The sequence below is a fragment of the Pseudopodoces humilis genome, chromosome 3 (assembly GCF_049639895.1).
Source record: "Pseudopodoces humilis isolate 2021_Gansu_Grassland_sample_001 chromosome 3, ASM4963989v1, whole genome shotgun sequence".
In the NCBI taxonomy this organism is placed as follows: Eukaryota; Metazoa; Chordata; class Aves; order Passeriformes; family Paridae; genus Pseudopodoces; species Pseudopodoces humilis.
In genome coordinates this window covers 18,047,492-18,066,375 of record NC_142202.1, presented here as the reverse complement: position 1 = coordinate 18,066,375, position 18,884 = coordinate 18,047,492, and the positions used below count along the sequence as shown (strand labels likewise).

The 18,884-nt window shown below is 52.0% G+C and overlaps 1 protein-coding gene across 1 annotated transcript; it reads left to right on the top strand.

The window, feature by feature from the left end:
* The first annotated feature begins 13,782 nt into the window (after nt 1-13,782).
* On the top strand, nt 13,783-17,828 carry HLX (H2.0 like homeobox). The gene is made up of 4 exons (XM_005523414.3): nt 13,783-14,719; nt 15,329-15,508; nt 15,967-16,151; nt 16,948-17,828. The coding sequence occupies exons 1-4, from the start codon at nt 14,143-14,145 to the stop codon at nt 17,290-17,292; spliced, it is 1,287 nt and encodes a 428-aa protein (XP_005523471.2). The 5' UTR covers nt 13,783-14,142; the 3' UTR covers nt 17,293-17,828.
* The last annotated feature ends 1,056 nt before the right edge of the window (nt 17,829-18,884 follow it).

The window sequence follows — 18,884 nt, the reverse complement described above, 5'->3', positions numbered from 1 at the left end:
CTAAGCAGCCATTATCACCAGCTCCTTTTGGAAATAAGCCCTTTGTTTAAGCCACAGAGAACACATCTTCCACCTGGCCTGGGCGAGGGACGGTGATTAAAACCCATATCTTTCCCACTGGCATATCCTGTCCATGAAGCTGTTGAAAAAATGCAGGTCCTTGGGAACTGTTGATAAAAATACAAGGTTTTCCTGTCAACAACATTTAACAAAAGCATTTTTTCTTTTTTTTTTTTCCTTTTTTTTCTTTTCTTTTTTTTTACTGAAAACCTGAAAAATTTGATGGTTTTGGTAAAGAAGCTCACTTGTAGCTGAGAGTGGATCAAGACACCAACAGTAAGTCTGAACCTGAGGAATGAACTTCTAAATTAGACAACTTTGGGGGAATCTATTTTCATGTAATCCTCAAACCAAAAACTACACTGTGGTGGTCCCTAAACCATAGGAAGAACCAAGTGCCATCTGGAAAGTCTGGAAGGACCAACAGGCTGCCCTGAGCTCAGGCTGCTTTTCCTTGGCTCTCTGGGATGAGGCTGTGGGTTGTGACCCTATGATTCTCTCTGTGGTTTTCCTACCTTCAAAGAGGCCTCTTTCCAGAAAAGAGTGAAGTATCTGAATCCATTCCTCCTCTCCCATGGTTCTGGCTCCATCCTCTGAGCAAAGTGACTGCATGGAGCTCTGAGCTCTCTCTTGTGGTGCTGCCTTTTGCTCATGCTTGAGTATGTGCATGTATATGTACTTAGCACCCTCTCCCTGCAGCTATGGAGGGTCTCTGCCTGATCCCACCTTTGGAAAACAAGTTTCCTCGTGGGTACAGATTGGAAGAATCATGTAAGTGTCCATAAAATAGTGGGAAAGGGAATAAAGTTTAAACTGTCATTCATATTTCATAAAAAATTCATAAAAATTCCTTCAGTGCAGACACCCATTTTCCAGACTTTGATGACTAGGGGGAAAATTGTCCTGCCAGGTGGAGTAGGATTTCTAGTTCTTCTTTTCAGCAAATGAAGGGCTGAATTTAGCAAGCTTGGAGTGATATGGAAGTGGAACATCCGTTCTTCTCCTCCCTCTCCTTTTCCCTTTCCCCCTGGGCATGCAGCACCCTCCTCCTTAGAGAACACAGGCATGTTAATTATCATGAGGCTGTGATGAGGCTCTGGGCTGGCCGCGTGTTTCCCTTCCCCCTCACTGAGCACTCCAGTAACCACACATTACCCAAGCCCAGCGCTTTCTGCATGACTCAGATATTTTTTTTAAGAACTAGAATCCAATGGACATTTTCTTCACTGATACCGCTGGGACTAGAGGTCTTTTTTTTCCCACCAACCTTAAAAACATGCTGATATACTGCACATTTCTTTTCCTTTTCAATATTTTGTTTTTATTAAAACAGCACCAAGTCCCACAGCACCAAAGGATGGGGTCTCTTTTGCTCTCTTCTCCCTTCCTCAACAGCTAATAAAAAAATAAAAAAGGTTAATTAGACATAAAACACTGAGGGACACTTGGACCATCCTTGATGGCTGGGCTAAGCTGGGGACACTGGCAGTGCAGGATGGAGACATGGCACAGGTTGCAGCACCCTGGGGTGCAAACGAGAGAAGGGGAAACAGCTGCCATCCTGACAGTGGATCATGCTGGAAAAATCCTGCACTTTTCTTAGACCTGAGGCATCCAGCTGAGGCTGGGCATGCATCAACCACTGCCAGGTGAAGATGCAGAAAATGCCTTTGTGAAGGCAAAGGTAGTGACCTACGGTTCCTCTGTCACCCAGGGTCTGGGTCCCAAATACAAACAAAAGTGCTGGGTGCATGATTAGGTTGAACAATAAGGCAGTGAGCTCACACTCAAAGCTCTCTGATGAAAGAGGTTTTGGAAGGGCTGGCACCAGCTTTGGTTGCAACATAACATGGCACACGTGATCTGCATGCTCTCCCATGCTGGAATTGTAGATTTGTGGTGGGTGTCTGGGTGGATCCGTGCTCTTGCAGGCTCGGTGCAGGGAAGGCCCAGCACTGAACTTCCCTGGGAAGCGCAAGCAACATGTGGAGCCAATGAGTGATTCCTCATGTGAATCCCAAGGAGTTCAAATGGACAGGTTTGGGGCCACAGTTCCCATCTGACTTTGCCTGCCTGATGTGATTATTCAAGCCTGAATTCCTTCAATTGACAGCCATGCTATTTCCAGTCTCTTAGTCAGCATATACCCCTCTGCTCCCAGTCTGATGAGACCTGGATTTTCCCACACTCCTCCTTAAATGGAAACACATTGTTCATCTTCATTTTATTTATTTGTTTGGTACAAAAAAACAAGATACTGCTATAACTTTGAAGTGCTGGCTTCTACAATGGTTGGTTCCTTTTTGGAGCAATGGGTTTTCCTAAAAGCCACTCTCAGCAAGATCCTTATCAAACTTTCCTTAGCGGGAGACAATGAACATTTCACAGCATGAAGAGGAAAAAAAATAAAAAGGTTAGTGAGAAGACAAATGTGCTAAGTGAAGAGATAGCCAGGGTGAAGATGAGATCCCCTAGCCTTGTAAACACAGATTATTTTCTGCCTAACCTACAGTTTCCGGATATTTCACTCATTGAGTCAGTTCCAGAGTAAATTGAGGGGTGAAAATGGGTCAATGTCTGGACACTTCCATTTGAAACGCATAAACTTCACACTCATGTGCCTGAATACCAAGGACCTCACTGCCAGTAGTTGCCAGGGGTGGCAATTGTGAAGGGATCTTCAGGGGAGGGGAGAGGTGTCTCTGCAAACCACCAGGGGTAACTTTCCAAAACAGGTCACACTGGGACCAGTTTGTTCCCTGCTGGGCTGCAAAACCAGTGGCTGACCTGCGTGGAGGCACTTGGAGCTGTAGGGGGACAAACCTCCTGCTGGAGCCCAGCTGCCAAGCCTTGTGGAGAAGGGGCAACATATCCCACAGCCTGCCCAAAACCTCTCCTGTGTCAGATCAATGCCAAGGGATGCTCTGGGCAGGGACAACATGGGGCCACCTTCACACCTCTCCTAAAAATACCAGTGCCACTGGACAGCTGGTGTGGGAGATGAGCAAGCACAGAAATGGATCATCCTAGCCCAGCATCTGCCAAATCTGAACAGCATCTGCTCCACGAGAGCTTCCATGGGGTCAGGTTGCCAGTGGCCAATGCCCTGGGTCAAGGCAGGGCCCTAGGAGTTGGTTCTGCTGGGGACAATCACTGTTGTGCTCTGGCTGAGTCTGAGCAGCTCCATGCAGGCGGGTGGCAGCTCTGTATGGAGGAAATGTGTCAGCTGGCGTCTGCCGTGGGTTTTGGTTTTTTTTTTCCTTTTAGAATAGTTATATTTTTAATTATTTGTCAAATGGTTTCAAGCCAAGACTATGCAATCAGTCAATGTTTGTCGGTTAAAATAGAAGTAAACACTAGGTTATATAAACAAAGGAGCACTCTCATTTATTGCCCAGGGATAACACCAGCATTGTTGCATGGATCCTCATCTGAAGGCTTTGAAGATTGCTTGCTCCATTTATTTTTCTCAAGATGGATAACTTTGTTCTACTTGTTCAGCTTCTTAAGGACTTCAATAGACAAGGGGTAAAGTGCAGCAAAGGTGGGTCTGGCTCTGAAGGGGCCTGGTGGGAAAATGTGGTTTTGGATTCTGATCTCATCCCAAAAATGTCGTGCATTTCAGTACCTTTAGATAGCTTACAGATTGGAAATGCCAAGGAACTGGAAACCTTCGCTCCAAAGTCAACTCTGCTTTCATTAATAATTATTTTAAGACAGCACTGAGACAACAAAACAGTACTATGTGGAGCAGAAAGAAGCCTGTGAGGAATTTGGGGCTGAGCAAGAGTTCAGCCCCCATCCCCACTGTCACGCTGGATGTCAAGGATCAGCGTCCGGAGATGCAGGGGAGGTGTTCACATGAGGTGATGGTGAGGGGTGTGACACAGGGGAGAAGGAAGAGCCTCCCTCCAAGCAGCAACAGCAGAGCCAGGGAGAGGCAGGTGGTGGGATGGGCAGAGCTGTGCCCCTGGGGCTGGGGAGGGGCTGAGCCTGGCTCAGGAGATCTCCAGCACCCACAAAGGCAACATGGCAACATTCAAGGAGCACATGTCCTCCTAATTTCTTCATGTGGGAGAGATGCTGACCCCATTTTACAGATGGGAAAACCAAGCAGCAGAACACAAGGACATGCATTTTCTTGCCTAACGTGGGACTTGACTTCTTCCTTTGGGCCTGACTTGGTATCATCCCTCACCTTGCTTTCTTGTCATAAAGTTGCTGCCTGTGCCTGTGATTCTCTTCTACAAGTCCTGGATAATATTAGATTTATCACTTCTCTGTGTAACGTGCCAATCCTGGCAGCATGTTGTGAAAGCACAACAGCAACAAGAAGCATATGTTCTGCAAGTCAAGTTAGTGGGATTTTTTTTTTCACTGCCAAGGACAATAATTTTTTTCCTCTTTTACTTTTTTTTTCTTTTTTTTCAAAATAAACATCATGCTGGAATGTGCTGCAGCAAATGGCTTGGGCTCTATTATATTTCATGCAGCTTTCTAAACAATTTTCAACCCTGCTGGCCCAGTGTCAAACAGAAGGCAACCAACAATAGCAAAATCCCATTAAAGCTGAGAAGGTTCCTTCCTGAGGTGAACACGGCCAGAAATAGTAATCTTGGCTCTCTTTTCAATTTGGCATTGGGGACTAATAATGCCTGTTCTCCTAATGGAAATTATCTAATTTCATCCAAGTGCAGCTCCAGAGAGAGCTGGGCTGACGCACAAACAGTCAATATAACAACATTCTTCTTGAAGAGCTGAACAATGGGGCTTTGGTGGGACCGTGATTAACAACGTCAAACTAAGAACAAACAGAAGGTGTAAAAATAGGCATCTGAGGAGTTGACACAACGGACTATTTTTCATCTGTAAGGCCAGAGGAGAATAGCTTGTTAAACTGTATGCTTGGAGCACTTCATCAGATGTTGTGTGGAATGACGAAAAAAAAATCCATTTCCCATCTGGGTCTGAATGTACTAAGGAACTGCACATGCCTTATTAATATAAATCACGCTAGGAGTATAATTCCCATTAGCATTAAAGAACCATTTTTCAATGAAATACTCTTGCACCAGGAACACCTAATGGGAAATAATGATGTTTGCTTCATTTGGAGAGAATAGTAAAACACAGTGTGGAGATGGAGAAGGTAGAGAAGCGTTTCTTCCCTCCAGTGCAACGGGTTTTTGTGTCTGCTGTAAGATATCCTCTTCCCAGCCTCTGTGCAGAAGCTTCCAGAGGTGGTAGGGAATGGTGATGAGGGGAAGAGCTCCTCCAGAAAACTGGAGCAGTGCTATGGCCCAGGATCAAAATTATGCTGTCCTGTTTCCCGCAGGCCCCCACCCAGGCTGGGTGAGAGAAGGGGTCCAACCTCCCTCCCTCCACCCCTGCTTCCTCCCCAGGGCAGCCTCACATTTGGAGAGAGCTGAGATGGCTTCAGGCCACCTCCACCCCCTTACCCACATGGTTCAACCTCGCCCTGTGGAACTCCTTGTTGTCAGCCTAAAAATAACCCTCCCCAAAACCAAATCATCACTCTGGGCATTATTTTTCATGTCTTGAGAAAAAGCAGCAGTTCCTACATTTCCCTTTAACACTGAAGCCACAGCTGTTCTCACAGTGTGCCTGGTACATTAAAAAAGCAGAAGCTTTAGAAATGGCTGAAACCACCACACGAGTCATTAGCTCTGGTGCCTCGCCTGCTTTCCCCAGGACTCTGGCTCTGGTATTTGCTCTGTAGGGACTGCATGTGCCCAGGGTGAATGCCAACCCTGTGTTTGTGCAGGCACACAGTGGCTCCCAAACCTCAGCATCACCTTGCTTTGATGCTGAGGGATTTACTCTCCTTCCCTGCCTTAAGGACTGCAGCTTCCTTCTAGTTCCTGAAGAAATGAAAGTGTAGCCTTGAAATGTTGGAGAAAACTTCCACCTCAGGTTAAGCAGATATAGTTTCTTTTAATTTTTTACAAAATTAAAATTTTACAAAATGGCTATTTCAAGTAGCCATTTACTCAGTGTTATTTTTAGAGTGTAAGAGGGGAGGTTGGTGTTTTTGTAAAACCCCCAGATGTGCCCTGGGAAAGTGGGATTTTGTGCGGGACATGACATGGTTAACTTGGCTCTGTGTTGTGGCCGATGGCATCCAGGAATGACCCCGCTCCCCCTCGCTCACCCCACAGGTCACCCCCTGCTCAGGCTCTGCCAAAATTGTGTCGTTTTCTTGTTCTCCTTCCTTCTAACAACAATAAAACTGATGAAACGTATGGAAATTGCTAGTAATGAAAGCAAATTGCACCAGAAGTAATACAATACCATGTTGCCCTCAGCCTCAGCTTTCACACCTGGTTAGTCCCCAGAGCTCCCAGAAACCAGTGCCTTTCTCCATGTGAAAGTCACAGTACCCCCTCCACACCCAGCCCTGCTTCCTGCAGCCTAGCCCTCAGCTCAGCCCCTTTCCTTCATCAGCCGACCACTTTTTGCCTTCCTTTTGGCCTCTGGTCCTTCCAAAGCAGGTAGGACACCTCTTACATGTCTCAGAACACCCAAGATGGGAGACAGACTCCTCATAAGGAATATTTCTCTACTTCCAGACTTTGGTGGGTAGCAGTGTCCCCCAGAAATGAAAGCAGGTTGGCCCAATAGCCATCCCTGCCTCCTGGCTGCAGGCAGTGCTGCCCCTGGGTCTGCCAGAGCCCTGGGGAACCATCAACATCCAACATGTTCCCAAAGCATCCAAGGGGGTCCTAGGGAGGAGATCTGAGGAAGTGTCAGAGAGGAGAGTAAAGCCTTGTGGCTGAGCTCACTCCCAGCAGTTCCAGTGGCCATACACCCAGACCGAATGTGACCCAGGAGGGTTGTTGTGATTGAGAATTTTATTGTCAGCTTGCACTAGAGGGTGCTGCTTTGTTAGGGTTTGGGAAAAATTGCAGTAATGAGACTGTCTCTGATGTCTTTATTCCTTGCAAAGTTTGGCTGAGACCTGAAACGTGTTGAGATTCGTATCACCATTCATCATGGCTGCAAAATTAAATGGATTGCTGGGAAAATGAGAATATCTTGGCTTGGAAAGGAGTTCATACATCAGGGGGCAAGGGCAAACATTTGGCTTAGACACTGTGACAAATGAAAGGAAAAACTGGTCAGTCTTGCCCTTTTTCTCTTCATTTCACAATTCCGAGATGAATGGATGCCTCAAGGAGCTGAGAAATCCGGAAAAAAAATTGAGGACAGGACAGTGAAGGGAGACATGGGAGATAATGAGACTTTGGAATTCACCACTACAGGACAGATAATCAAAATCTCATGATAAAACTTTTTAGAAGAAATAAAAGCAAAATACCTTTTATGACCGCTACAGTCTTTTGGCTAAGATAAAGGTAACCAGATCCCAGGCACTGAGATATAAAATGATGTGTTAGAGGTATCAGTAGGAAATTACTTCCCCTGTGTGCTGCATTGCTGTGTTGACTGCGCCTCCTCTGTTTTTGTTTCCATTTGCCGAAGGCGTGGAGGAACGGCTATTGCTGTAGGCAGCATCCCAGACCCACAGCTGGCAAGGGGATACCTTACACCACCCTGCTCGGCTCCCAGAACATCTGCCCACCCTCCTGGCTGTCTCACAGGGAGGTGACCTGGGTCTTCCAAGACCTGGTGGAGCCTGGCACAGGGAATCTGTGAGCTATCCAAGCGATGGCTGGACTCCATTTAGAGCAGATTCGGTTCCAGTGAGGGAAGCAGCTCTGGAGGGTGCTGTATACACACTGTATAGTCTGGCACACTTGTTTATGGGCCCATAAAACTCCTCTGGCTGGCACTCCCATTCGGCATCCACCAGGAAGGATCTCCCTTGGGCAAATAAAGGTTAAAATGGGACTTTTTGTAAGGGCCTTGATGATATTATTTTCCTGGTGTTTTATAAATGCTAATAGCAAGGAAAGAGTTGGTTTTAAAGTTGGGTTGATGTGTACCTACTGCATTTAAATCCACTTTGAACATGAAAGCAGGGGTAGAAGAAAAACAATAACTATTCTCAAATCCAGATGAGTTTTACAGAGTAATTTTCTTCTAGAAACTTGACTTCCTTATGGGGTTGATTTTGCCTTTTATGCGTCTGTATTCTGATATCTTTATTTCCAGCTTCCCCACATTTTTGACCGCTGTTGGCAAGAAGGAGGAAACTGTTTCTTACTAAGACTTTTATTAGGCAGTTATTAGTATTTCCTTCTTCAATATTGAACGGCTTTTCTGTGCAGTAACTTTAATGTACTGCTGCTGAGAAGCAAAGGGCCGAAGGCACCAGCTAGGTTTTCTGGAAATAGACTGGGATTGTTCTGGCAAAATCATAGAGATGATGATCCACTATGGGAATAAAAAAACAAACAAACAAACAAAAAACTATTTCGTTTTCATCTGTACTTGCATCTAAAAATCCAGCTTGAACTGAGGTACTCTGAGCCTGTCCTCAACAGCAGTAGCTTGCCTCAGATAAGGAGCTGCCCACTTGGGTCTCAGCTGAAAACAGGTTCAGTTATAGTCTCCTGTCAGATTTAGGAAATACGTGTGGATGGTCTTTTCTTACTGAGAGTTTTATGCAGTGGTGCTTGTTTTCAGTTGCCGTGCACTGCGCCAACTAAATCCAGCGTGTGCAAGCAAATGCTTCCCTGATGGGCGGTTGCACTTGAGAGCAGGGGGTCACCACTTCTGCACGTCCTGTCACCTTTAATCAGCCACCAGAGGGTTAATTGCACACCAGCTCTCTGCTGTTGGCGAGGCCTGGAAAATCACAACTAGCCCATAATTCCCCCTACAAGCAGATTGTGGTCTTACTGCAGTATGAAGGTGGATGGAGTAAGCTATGAAATCAGGATGATTGGATGGTGTATATGATATGATGCTGATGGAAAGGAAAACAAACTCAGGGGCTCTCCATGTGTGAAGGACCCATTTTAGATTGCAGAAAATAGTTGCTAGAATGAGTGCTTAAATTAATGTGTGAGATCTAATGAGATATTAGAGCAGACTAGAAGACAGTCACAACAGCCCTGCCAGCCTTCTCTCCAGCTGATATTTCTTACCCTGACCCTTCTGTAAGATTTATGAATCTGCAGCTTTACACACAGACACACACACAAAAAAATAAAAAAAAAAAGGGAAAAAAAGAAAGGAAATATCATTCCTTTCTTTTGTATGCATAGCTGTGGAAAGATGCAGTGCCCTCCCACATCCCAGATCTCTGAGCCAGGCACTCAAGAGCAGAGGTAAAGCTGTGTTTTAAGATCCCCTCTCTGTCTGAAAAGACTTGAGGGACTACACAGCATTTGGGGGACTACAAAAAGTCTCTCTCCAAGAAGCCCCTCAGCTTCCCATGCTCTAACGTGTTTCCTCAGAAAACAGCAGCTTCAGCAGCTGAAAGAAAGCCACAGCATGCAAACATGCAAGTGTGAGAACAAGTCTCCAGCTCAGTGGCTGGTGTGCTGTCCCTGGAGCTGGGAGCTTCAGGCTTTGATCCGCTCTCACATATGGACCCATTCAATGGGACTTACTCTGCTGGAACATATGGACAATTCTCGGGGCTGCTCACATGCAGAAAACCCCATGGAGTTTTCAGACAACTATAATATAGGCATTTCAGGGGAATTTTGCTTCAGAACAATTTTAGCATGCCTTGTGGACTCATTTGCCATCCAGGATTCCTGGGTGTGCACCCCAACACCTCTCCTTGTTACAAAGCTGCAGGTGAGGAGGATCAGGCGCTTCCCTCCAAAAGCACACCCTGACCCGAATTCAAACAGCAGTTAAAATACACCGCAGGCGGCTTGAAATCCTGCCCTACTGCACGGAAACCCAGATCCCGCCTGCTTTCCGACGCCTTCCACGGCTGCTCAGCAGATGACATAACATTAGTCGTGACTTACTGACACAGGTATTCAACTAAGTAACGCGTGAAACAATGGAAAGGAAACGCCAAGGGGTTGACCAGCTTAGTCGCTGGGTTCGCTTGCGGTTCTGGGGCAGTTCCTGCCTGCGCTGCTGTTGAGCCTTTCAGATAAGGAGCTGTGCTTAGCTGGGGGAAGCCCCTCCAGTCCCGCGGGGGCGGCTGTGGCCGCTCCCAGAGGAGGATCCCGGCCGGGGGTCTCGGCCCGCGGTCGGGGGGGGCGGCCCCGCTGCAGCGCTCCCGCATCCCGCGGCGGTGCTGGAGCCGCGCTGGCGGCAGCAGCCGGGAACCCCCCGGCTCCCGCACTGCGCCCCTGCCCACCGTGCAGCCCCGGCCCGGGCGGCTGCCGCGGGGGGCGCTCCCCAAACCTGGTCGCCTGCTGCTCGCGCGGCCCCGGGAGTGGGTTTTTCGGAAGTGGGAGGTTTTGGGAGGGTGGGGAATCCCCTTCCCAAGGACTCGGCAGGTGGCGACAGAGCACGGGTTTTGGGGGGTGCCCGGCGCTGCGCGGGCAGGGCGGGGGTGCGGCTCCACGGAACGCCCGGGACGGGGGTGCAGAGGTCCCGCTAACGCCACCCGAGCGAACCTTCTTCCTGGAGGGCTCCCCGTGAGGATTAAATATTTATTTTTACGAGTACTCTTCCAGAGAGATATAATAGTATTTTAACTTTTAAAAAATTTTTGTATATCTCGCAGATACGTTTCTAGATAAAAACACAGGAATAAGCAGAGCACATACAAAAGCCTAAAATCCAACGGGCAAGGCGCAGGCCGAGGGCGATGGAGAAGGAGGGCTGGTGGCAGCTCCGCCAGCATCCTGAGCCGGCTCGGAGGGGCAAACCTGGCTCCCCATCCCCCCGCGGCGGGGCCGCCGAGAGCTGCCTGCGGTGACGGGGAGCCCCGAGCCCCCATCGGGTTAACAGGCAGCGTCGGGCTCGGGCACCGTTCGGAGCTCGGGACAGGCGGCGGGGAGCTCGGGCTGCCAGCATCCCGGCGGGATCCGTGGGATCGACCTGCCCGCAGCTCGCCGGGGAGCTGGACGGGGAAGGCATTTGGCCGAAAGGGCAGTCCGTCCTTCCCCGCGGGGCGCTGGCAGGCAGCGCTGGGCCCTTTCCGGGATGCTCCCGGTCCCGTGCTCTCGAGTAGGGACGGGGAAGCTTCAGAGCCTTGGGCTTAGTCCTATTTTCCCCTCGTAAGAACTCGAATAATTCAACCTCCTTCTTTGTCAGCTTCGAGGAAGAAAAAAAAAATATCAATCTAGACTCCATTCCTAAAAAAAAAAAAAAAAAAAAGGAAAAGCAGCAGCATCGCTTCTGCCGCAAGTTCATTTGCCTCCTTCTCGAGTCCCTCGGAAAGCAAGATTAAAGGGGAAAGTCGCAGCTGTATATTTATGTTTTCATTGCTAGAAGGGAATTGATTTCCTTGCATTTATTTTTGTAGTTGCAATACACAAGGGCGGATTTGCGTCACCAAAGCAACTTGCTGGTCGAGATAAAGTTGCACAAATATTGAAAAGGGAAGTGCTCGCGCTCATTATGAAGTTTTTCTCCGGAAGAAATAAGGATTTCTGCTGTATCCTAAAATACTAAAGCCGCTTCTATTTTGGGACAAATCTCGCAGGCACATCCGCTCATTTAGTCCGAGTTGGAACCTCTCAAAAAACAGGAGATGACCTGGACTGCAGCGAGCCCCGGGTTTCCTGCAGCCTTCTCCCTCCTTGCGCGGGGAGGAGGGGCCGCCGCCTCCCCCGGCAGCGCGGCCGCGCAGCCCTGCGCGTCCTCGGACAGGCAGGGAGGCCTGCGGAGGCCTTTGGGGAGAGAGGACACTCTTGTCCCCAGGAAGGAGGGAGAGGCGGGGGGTGAGGCAGGTGCTCCTGGTTTCGGCCGCGGAGGATGCGCGGGGGCCCGGCTTAGCCGAGCCCCGGGAAAACACCTGCCCCCGCGACCCGCACTCCGCGGCCCCCTCTCCCTCCCGAGGCCAGCCCGGGGGTGAAGAGCTTTGGTGTGAGGCGTTCAGGGTTTCGTTTTGGGTTATTTTTTTCCCGCGGGATGACAGCGGGGCCCCGGCCACCGAGGCACCGGCTGCACCGAGGCAGCGGAGCCGCGGCCGTGCCCGGGTGGGGTCTGCCCCGGCCTGCCCACAAACGGGCCCGTCCCTCCGGTGCTCATCCACGGGACCTGCAGGGCCGAGAGGCGAGAGGAGTTTGGAAATCAGCTCCTAAAAGAAAAAAAAACAAACAAAAAAACCCCCAAAAAACCCACCGCGTTTTGTTTTTTTTTTTTTTTCCTTGACTGCCTGGTGAGCAGCCCAGGGCTGGTCCAACGCTCCGGGGTAGCGGTGGTAATTGCAGCAATAATTTAACGAGGCGGTTTGCGGCCGAGATGCAGCGCCCAGGGCACACTTCGTTGCCTGTTCCTCGGGCGGGCTGGCCGGGTGGCTCTGCCCGGCGGTGGGAACGCGAGTGGAACCGGAGTCGTTCGATCCGGTTTGAGAGCAAGAGGATGGCGCTGGGGTCAGCTGTCGTGAGGGAGAATGGGGGAGAGATGCAAGGAAAAGGGGCTTTCCTATATCGAGGCAGGAAAAGCTGAGACATAATAAACTTTTTCTTCCGCCGCGTTTGGGTTTCGGACATATCTTGGCAAGCCAGCCCCTCTTCATTTTTTGTTTTTTCTTCGTTAATAAGAACCAAACCGGGGAACCAGCCTCACCCGATATAGCACACGGTTATGGCTAAGGAATGCGTTCACTCTCGCTCGCAGGTGGTTTCAGTACTCCCACAGAAGCTACATCTTCATACCTGGTGAAAGAAAAATAGTTTTCATTTCTGGCGGTTCCCCGAAAACTGTCAGAATTTGGGAAAAGCTTCTGAAAAAATAATATTATATTTTTGAAACAAAATCAAAGCAAACTTGCAATTGTCCGACCCGTGAGGCTGCTCAAAATGACAGCGACTGCTTTACTTGTACGAAAACTAAAAATAAAGCAATAGTTGATTTTCAGAGACGGCTAAAGACAAATGCGATGTTAGAGCGGAGGAAAAAAAGCACCAAAAATGCTTTCATAAATTTGTCCCTAAATCATTGCAATGAATACAGTGTATGATTCTGGCGTAATGGAAACAAATGGGGATAGTTCTGCTGTCAAATATTTGAAAAATTACATAGTTGTTTTTTAAGGTGTAATTGGTGTACAAGCAGGTGCAGCCACCGGGATGGAGAACCTGACAGAAAGCTATCGTAAAGTTACACTGTCATCAAAATGGTAGTAGGTAATTAATCGCTGCTAATGCAGGATCCAACGTGTCCTGGGCCCAGAATATCTGTGAGGTCTCTTAAATACATATATTGCGTGCATCAGCATGGACTTTTTCTCTTCCAGACTATCCCAGGCCCATTTGTCCGGGAAGGAAACACATTTCCTTGAGAATCGTTTCCAAGAGGACAGACCTGCTTCCAATAGCCAAAAATTTCCCTGCGCGTTTCTTTCAGACGTTTGGAAATCGAGGCGGCGGCAGGCGCGGCGACCTTGCGCTGTATATTATTTTATTTTTTTTTTTGGCTCGGGGTTAGAGGGGGAAAGTGGTTGTTCAAAGTCGAGGGCGCAGTTTCAAGGAGGGATAGGCGTGTGTTGGGGTTTACTTTGTGGGGCAAACCGCTCCAAATCGCGGGTCCTGGGCCCCGCAGTTGGCGCTGTGGGCGCGGTGGCCGGCCCCAGCCCCGGCCCTGCGTGGGCGTGTCGGCGGGCGGTGCTGCCCTGCCCCGAGGATCGCGGATTGGGCGTGGGGAGGGAGCGAGGGCCGCTCGCTGCCAGAGAAAGTTTTGGGGAGGGGTGGATATTTTTTTCTTCCCCCAGTGCGAGGAAAGGGGGTTTGGTTTGGGTTTGTTTTGTTTGCGCCGCTCCGCTCCTCGCCCGCTCGCTTTCTTCGTCTGGCCGTGGGTTCTGGGGACTTTTTAATTTTCGGGGTTATTTTCTTCTTTATTTTTTTTCGTCGTTTTTTGGTGGTTGGCTCTCCCTCTTTGCCCCTCCGGGAAGTGCTCCACCAGCCGCCTCTCGCCCCGCCATCCCTCCCCATGCGCCCGGGGCCGCGGGCAGCTCCGCGGCGCGCACCCGGGAGCTGAGCTGTGGAGCAGCGCGTCCCCTCCTCGGGCAGGATGTACACGGCCGGGCTCCCTCCTTTCTACGCCTCCAACTTCAGCTTGTGGTCAGCGGCGTATTGCTCTGCATCGGGGCCGGCGGCCGGCGGCTGCTTCCCGCTGGACGCCGCGGCGGCGAAGAAGCCGTCCTTCTGCATCGCCGACATCCTCCACGCCGGCGGCGAGGCGGCGGCAGGAGCCGCCGACAGCCTGCCCGGAGGGCCCGGCACCGGGATGCCGGCCGCGCTGGGAGCCGTGCACCACGGCGGTCCCTTCCACGCCACGGCCTCTCCGCTCCGGCCCACGCCCGTCGTGGCCCCCGACGCCCCCGCCGCCTTCCCGGCGCGCCTCTCGCCGCTCTCCGCCGCCTACCACTCCCACCACCACCGCCCCCCGCAGCACCGGTCCCCCGCGGCGGCGGCGGCGGCGGCGGCGGCGGCGGGCGGCGGAGGCGCCCCGGCCCCCGCCCGGCTGCCCGGCGGCCACACGCACGGCTCGGCGCCGGCGCCCGCCAGCAAGGACCTGAAATTCGGCATCGACCGCATTTTATCGGCGGAGTTTGACCCCAAAGTCAAGGAAGGCAACACGCTGAGAGGTAGAGAAATTGGCTTGTCCGCTTTCCCTGCTAATGCTCCCGGTGCTCTTTTCTTGTACTGTGATTAGCGACTGCACCCGCGATTTGAAAAGTTTTCGATCTAGCCGAGAAAAGAATTATATATATATATATATATAAAAAAAAAAAGAAAAAAAAAGTTATAAATCGGAGTCTCTAACAGCTCTCACTGAGCCCCCCCTCCTCCCCCTCCTCCCCCCCCTCCGCCCCGGCCTCCGCACGGCAGAGCCGGGGCGCAGGGCTTGGGCCCCTGGGAAAATAGCGATAGCGTGAAAATAGCGAGCGGAGCGCTCCGCGCTTCCCGGAGCTGCCGGGGATTTCTGCCTCCCGGGGCACAGCCCGTTTAAAAGGCTTTCGCTTCAATCCGTCTCTCCTCGCGGCCTGTAAACATCCTGACCAAGGGAGTAAATATGTCGGAGGATGTCTGACTGCCGGGGCACGGCCACCTCTCCCGAGGAGAGCCCCTGGGGGCTGGAGACGGCTGCTTGGTGGCTCCCCGAGCTCCTCCGACCGCGCACCCGCTCCGAATCATGCCGGGTTGTCGGTCTCGACCGCGGTATAACAGAGATCTCCTTGTTCCTGTGCTCGCAGATCTGACCTCCTTATTAACTACGAGCCGCCAAACTGGGGTTCATCTCCCCAACTTGCAGCCTTCCGCCGGCCAGTTCTTCGCGTCTCTAGACCCCATTAACGAGGCCTCTGCTATCCTGGGTCCCTTAAACACAAACCCAAGGAGCTCAGTGCAGCACCAGTTTCAAGACACTTTTCCAGGTACATCTTGTCCCTCCCCGACCCTCCCGTGGCGCAGGGCCCTCCGACCTGGAGCAGCCCCCTTCCTCCCGGAGGGATTCGCCAGGCAATTTTGCAAGGCCGGGGTGTGTGTATTGAGGTTCAGATTTTGGCCGAAAGCCGGGCTGTGTGGGGGGGAGGAAGAGCCTGCTAGGACCTGAGCTAGAGGACCGTCCCATCGAGTACAGGAGTAATAACCTGGGCCTAGAGAGAAGAAGCGGGGAGGGGGGAAAGGAAGAAATTCGTGCTCCAGGCAGCTCCACCCGTGCCCGAAACAGTACAAGCTGACAGGACACGTACCCATAGGGCAGGCAGGGCCACGCTGGCCCGGGCCCTCCCTGCACATCACACTCCAACTCTTACTCTGATCAATTTAAGGCTGTGATATTAATAACGCCATCTCCTCCTCTCTTCCCCCACTTTTCTCTTTCCCTCCCCAGGTCCGTATGCAGTTCTAACCAAGGACACGCTGCCCCAGACGTACAAGAGGAAACGCTCCTGGTCCAGGGCTGTTTTTTCCAACCTGCAGAGGAAAGGCTTAGAAAAACGGTTCGAAATCCAGAAGTATGTCACCAAACCGGACAGGAAGCAACTGGCGGCGATGCTGGGGCTGACAGATGCTCAAGTAAGAACGGCTTCGGTTTTATTTCAAACCTTACTTCCAGTTTAGATGGATACCAGAGGGCAGTGAGGTTTCAAAGTGTTTTCCCTTCCTTTATCATAAGCGGGGCTGTCTGAGGAGCTGCACCTTGCCCCGAGCATCTCTTGTGCCCAGGTCCTGCGGCATACCTTGGCCTGGTGTGGAGTGCCTTTGTTTTGGCCACCGAGGAGCAGGCCGGGCGGACAGACAAGCGGGGCCAGGGCAGACCGTCAGTGTGCGCTTCACTGAGTGCAATTTGCTGTAGAAGGCAGTTTAGGGCAAAGGAAGTAGAAGCGAAAACCCTATTCTTAATGTCCTTTTTTTTTTTTCCTTTTTGTTTTTAATTTTTTTGGGGTCTAAATCTTTCCTTGCGTTGTGAAATCCTTCGTTCTGAGGAAGTGAAAACACTTCTTCAAACAGAATCATTTAACGCCACTCTGTAATGATTCCACTATTGAGGGCCCGCAGCGCACAGGATTGTAGAACGCTGTGGTTTTTTGAGCAAGTATTGGTTTCCTGGAAGAAATAGAAGGAGAGAGGAAAAAACCCATCCAAACAAACAAACACGGGGTGGGGTGTGTGCGGTATTTAAATACACAAACTAGAAGAAGGAAAAAATAAAACAAAGCCCTTTAGTGGCGTAAGGATGTGGGCAGCAGGAGGGGAGGACGGCGCCTCCTCCTCTCCCCGCGTTGCCGGTGCCGGTGGAAGGGGTCGGGGCCGGGCGCGGTGCGGGGCGCGGTGGGGCCGTGCCGCCCGTCTAAGGGCGGCGCGGCCGCAGGTGAAGGTGTGGTCCCAGAACCGGAGGATGAAGTGGCGGCACTCCAAGGAAGCGCAGGCCCAGAAGGACAAGGAGCCGCCGCCGGAGCCGGAACCGGCCGCCCAGCGAGCCGGCGCACCGCCCGCCGCCCCCGGGGAGTCCGAGCGCAGCCCCAGCCGCTCCGACGGCGACAGCGACAGCAGCGAAGCCGAGTCCCTCGATATGGCCCCCAGCGACACGGAACGGACTGAGGGCGCCGAGCGGAGCCTGCCCGCAGCCGGGCTGGGCAAGTCCTCCGGCAGCCCCGGCCTGCCCTCCCCGCCGCCGCCCGCCGCCGCCAGCCCCGAGCCGCGGAGCGGCCTATAGTCGGGGTGGCCCGGGACCTGTGCGCTAATTTATCTCCCTTCCCTCGCCCCGGGAGCGCGGCAAGGCCGGCCCAGCACCGAACCTGGCCCCGGCCCACTCCCGCCTGTGGCCAGCGCCCGGCCCGGCCCGCGGCAAGGGGCCGAGCACGCAGGCGGAGCGGGGAGCCCTGGCCCCGGGGAGGCAGAACGTAAGCGGCCGCCTTTCCCTCAGAGCTGCTCGCAGGAGACCGGGGAACCTTTTTTTTTTTTTTTTTTCTATTTTATTTTTTATTTTAATTCTGCGTTTCCCGCCCCTCGTTCTCTCCAAGGAAAATCCGAGCGAGGGAATGCGAGAACGCTCTCCGAAATCCCCACTTTTCCCCGCCCCACCCCCCAACCAATTTACAATGTGAAGTATTTTACCAACGTCCTCATTGGTTGCAACTTGTTGCTTCGAATAATCCGGCCAAGAAATACTGCACTGACAAAATATATAAATATATATATATATATATATATATATATCTCCTGTAAATAAAATGTTTGCTATGGTTTGTAGCCACGTCAGTCTGTTGACCAGGGGCGAGGGCTGGCGTGGCTGCCTCAGCTTCCTTCACCCCGCTCGAAGGCAGCAGCTGCCTCTCCTCTCCTTGGAGCCTCCCCAGGCAGCCTTCTCTTTTCCCTTTTCTTATTTCTTTCTTTTTTTTTTTTTTTCCTCTTTTTTTTTTCCTGAGGAAGGCATTGACAAGGACTGGATTTGATGACGCACAGTTGTGAGAAAGTTACCAATGACATCCGTGGTCCCGCATGTGCCTGTGCCGTGTGAGGTGGCTTTTGGTTTGCCAGGCAGGGCTGGGTTGTCGGGCTGCCCGCTGCCAAGAGCCGAGGGGCAGTTTTGGGGCGCAGGGTGGGGGACACGACCTGTTGGATTTGTTTTGCTTCGTTTCTCTTTGTTTTGCTGCGCTTTGCTGAGGCTCCGGTTCCTCTCCGCAAGCCCCCGTGACGTCACAGCGCGGCTGTGCGGCTCCGGGGGCGCGCTGTGACGTCATACAGACGTCATAGAGGCCGCTGCCGGCGGGGGGAAGGGTGGGCACCGGGGTGAGGGGGACACACGGCGGATTCTCCCCCGTCCCGGAGAGGGCTGGGTGCCCGGCCCGGTGCGTGCGGCCTGGCTGCTCCTCCGGGACTCCCCGGGGATCCGGGGATCCGACGGCTCCGCTCTGGTTCATAGTTAGCTTCGCCCCCGGAAAAATATAAAGCGCCTCGCTACTTCGTGCTCCGTTCCTCCCGGGCCACGAGGGAGGACGGGGGCCGCTTCTGAGGCAGCCTGCTTCCCACTCCTCCCTCGCCGAGCAGCACGGATTAGAGCGAAAGCCGCGGCTGTGAGCAGCCCCCGTGCTTCGCTCGGGGAACAGAGATTTTTGCCTCTGCGCAGAAATCCGCGGGGGCCGGGATCCTGCTCACGAAGGCAGGGCAAGAACAGGAGGAGCCGAGCCGCCCTCCCTCTGCCCCACAAGCTCGGTCGATGGGCACTGAGCATGGCACATCTCTAGAAAGAAAAGGGAGACAGAGGAATAAAGCGAAAGACCGGGAAAATGCCGGTGTCCTCCAGCG

Coding starts and splice junctions, on each gene's coding strand:
- HLX (XM_005523414.3), top strand. CDS start 14,143: ATGTACACGGCCGGGCTCCCTCCTTTCTACGCCTCCAACTTCAGCTTG. Junction 14,720..15,328: donor GGAAGGCAACACGCTGAGAG/GTAGAGAAATTG, acceptor CTGTGCTCGCAG/ATCTGACCTCCTTATTAACT. Junction 16,152..16,947: donor TGGGGCTGACAGATGCTCAA/GTAAGAACGGCT, acceptor GCGCGGCCGCAG/GTGAAGGTGTGGTCCCAGAA.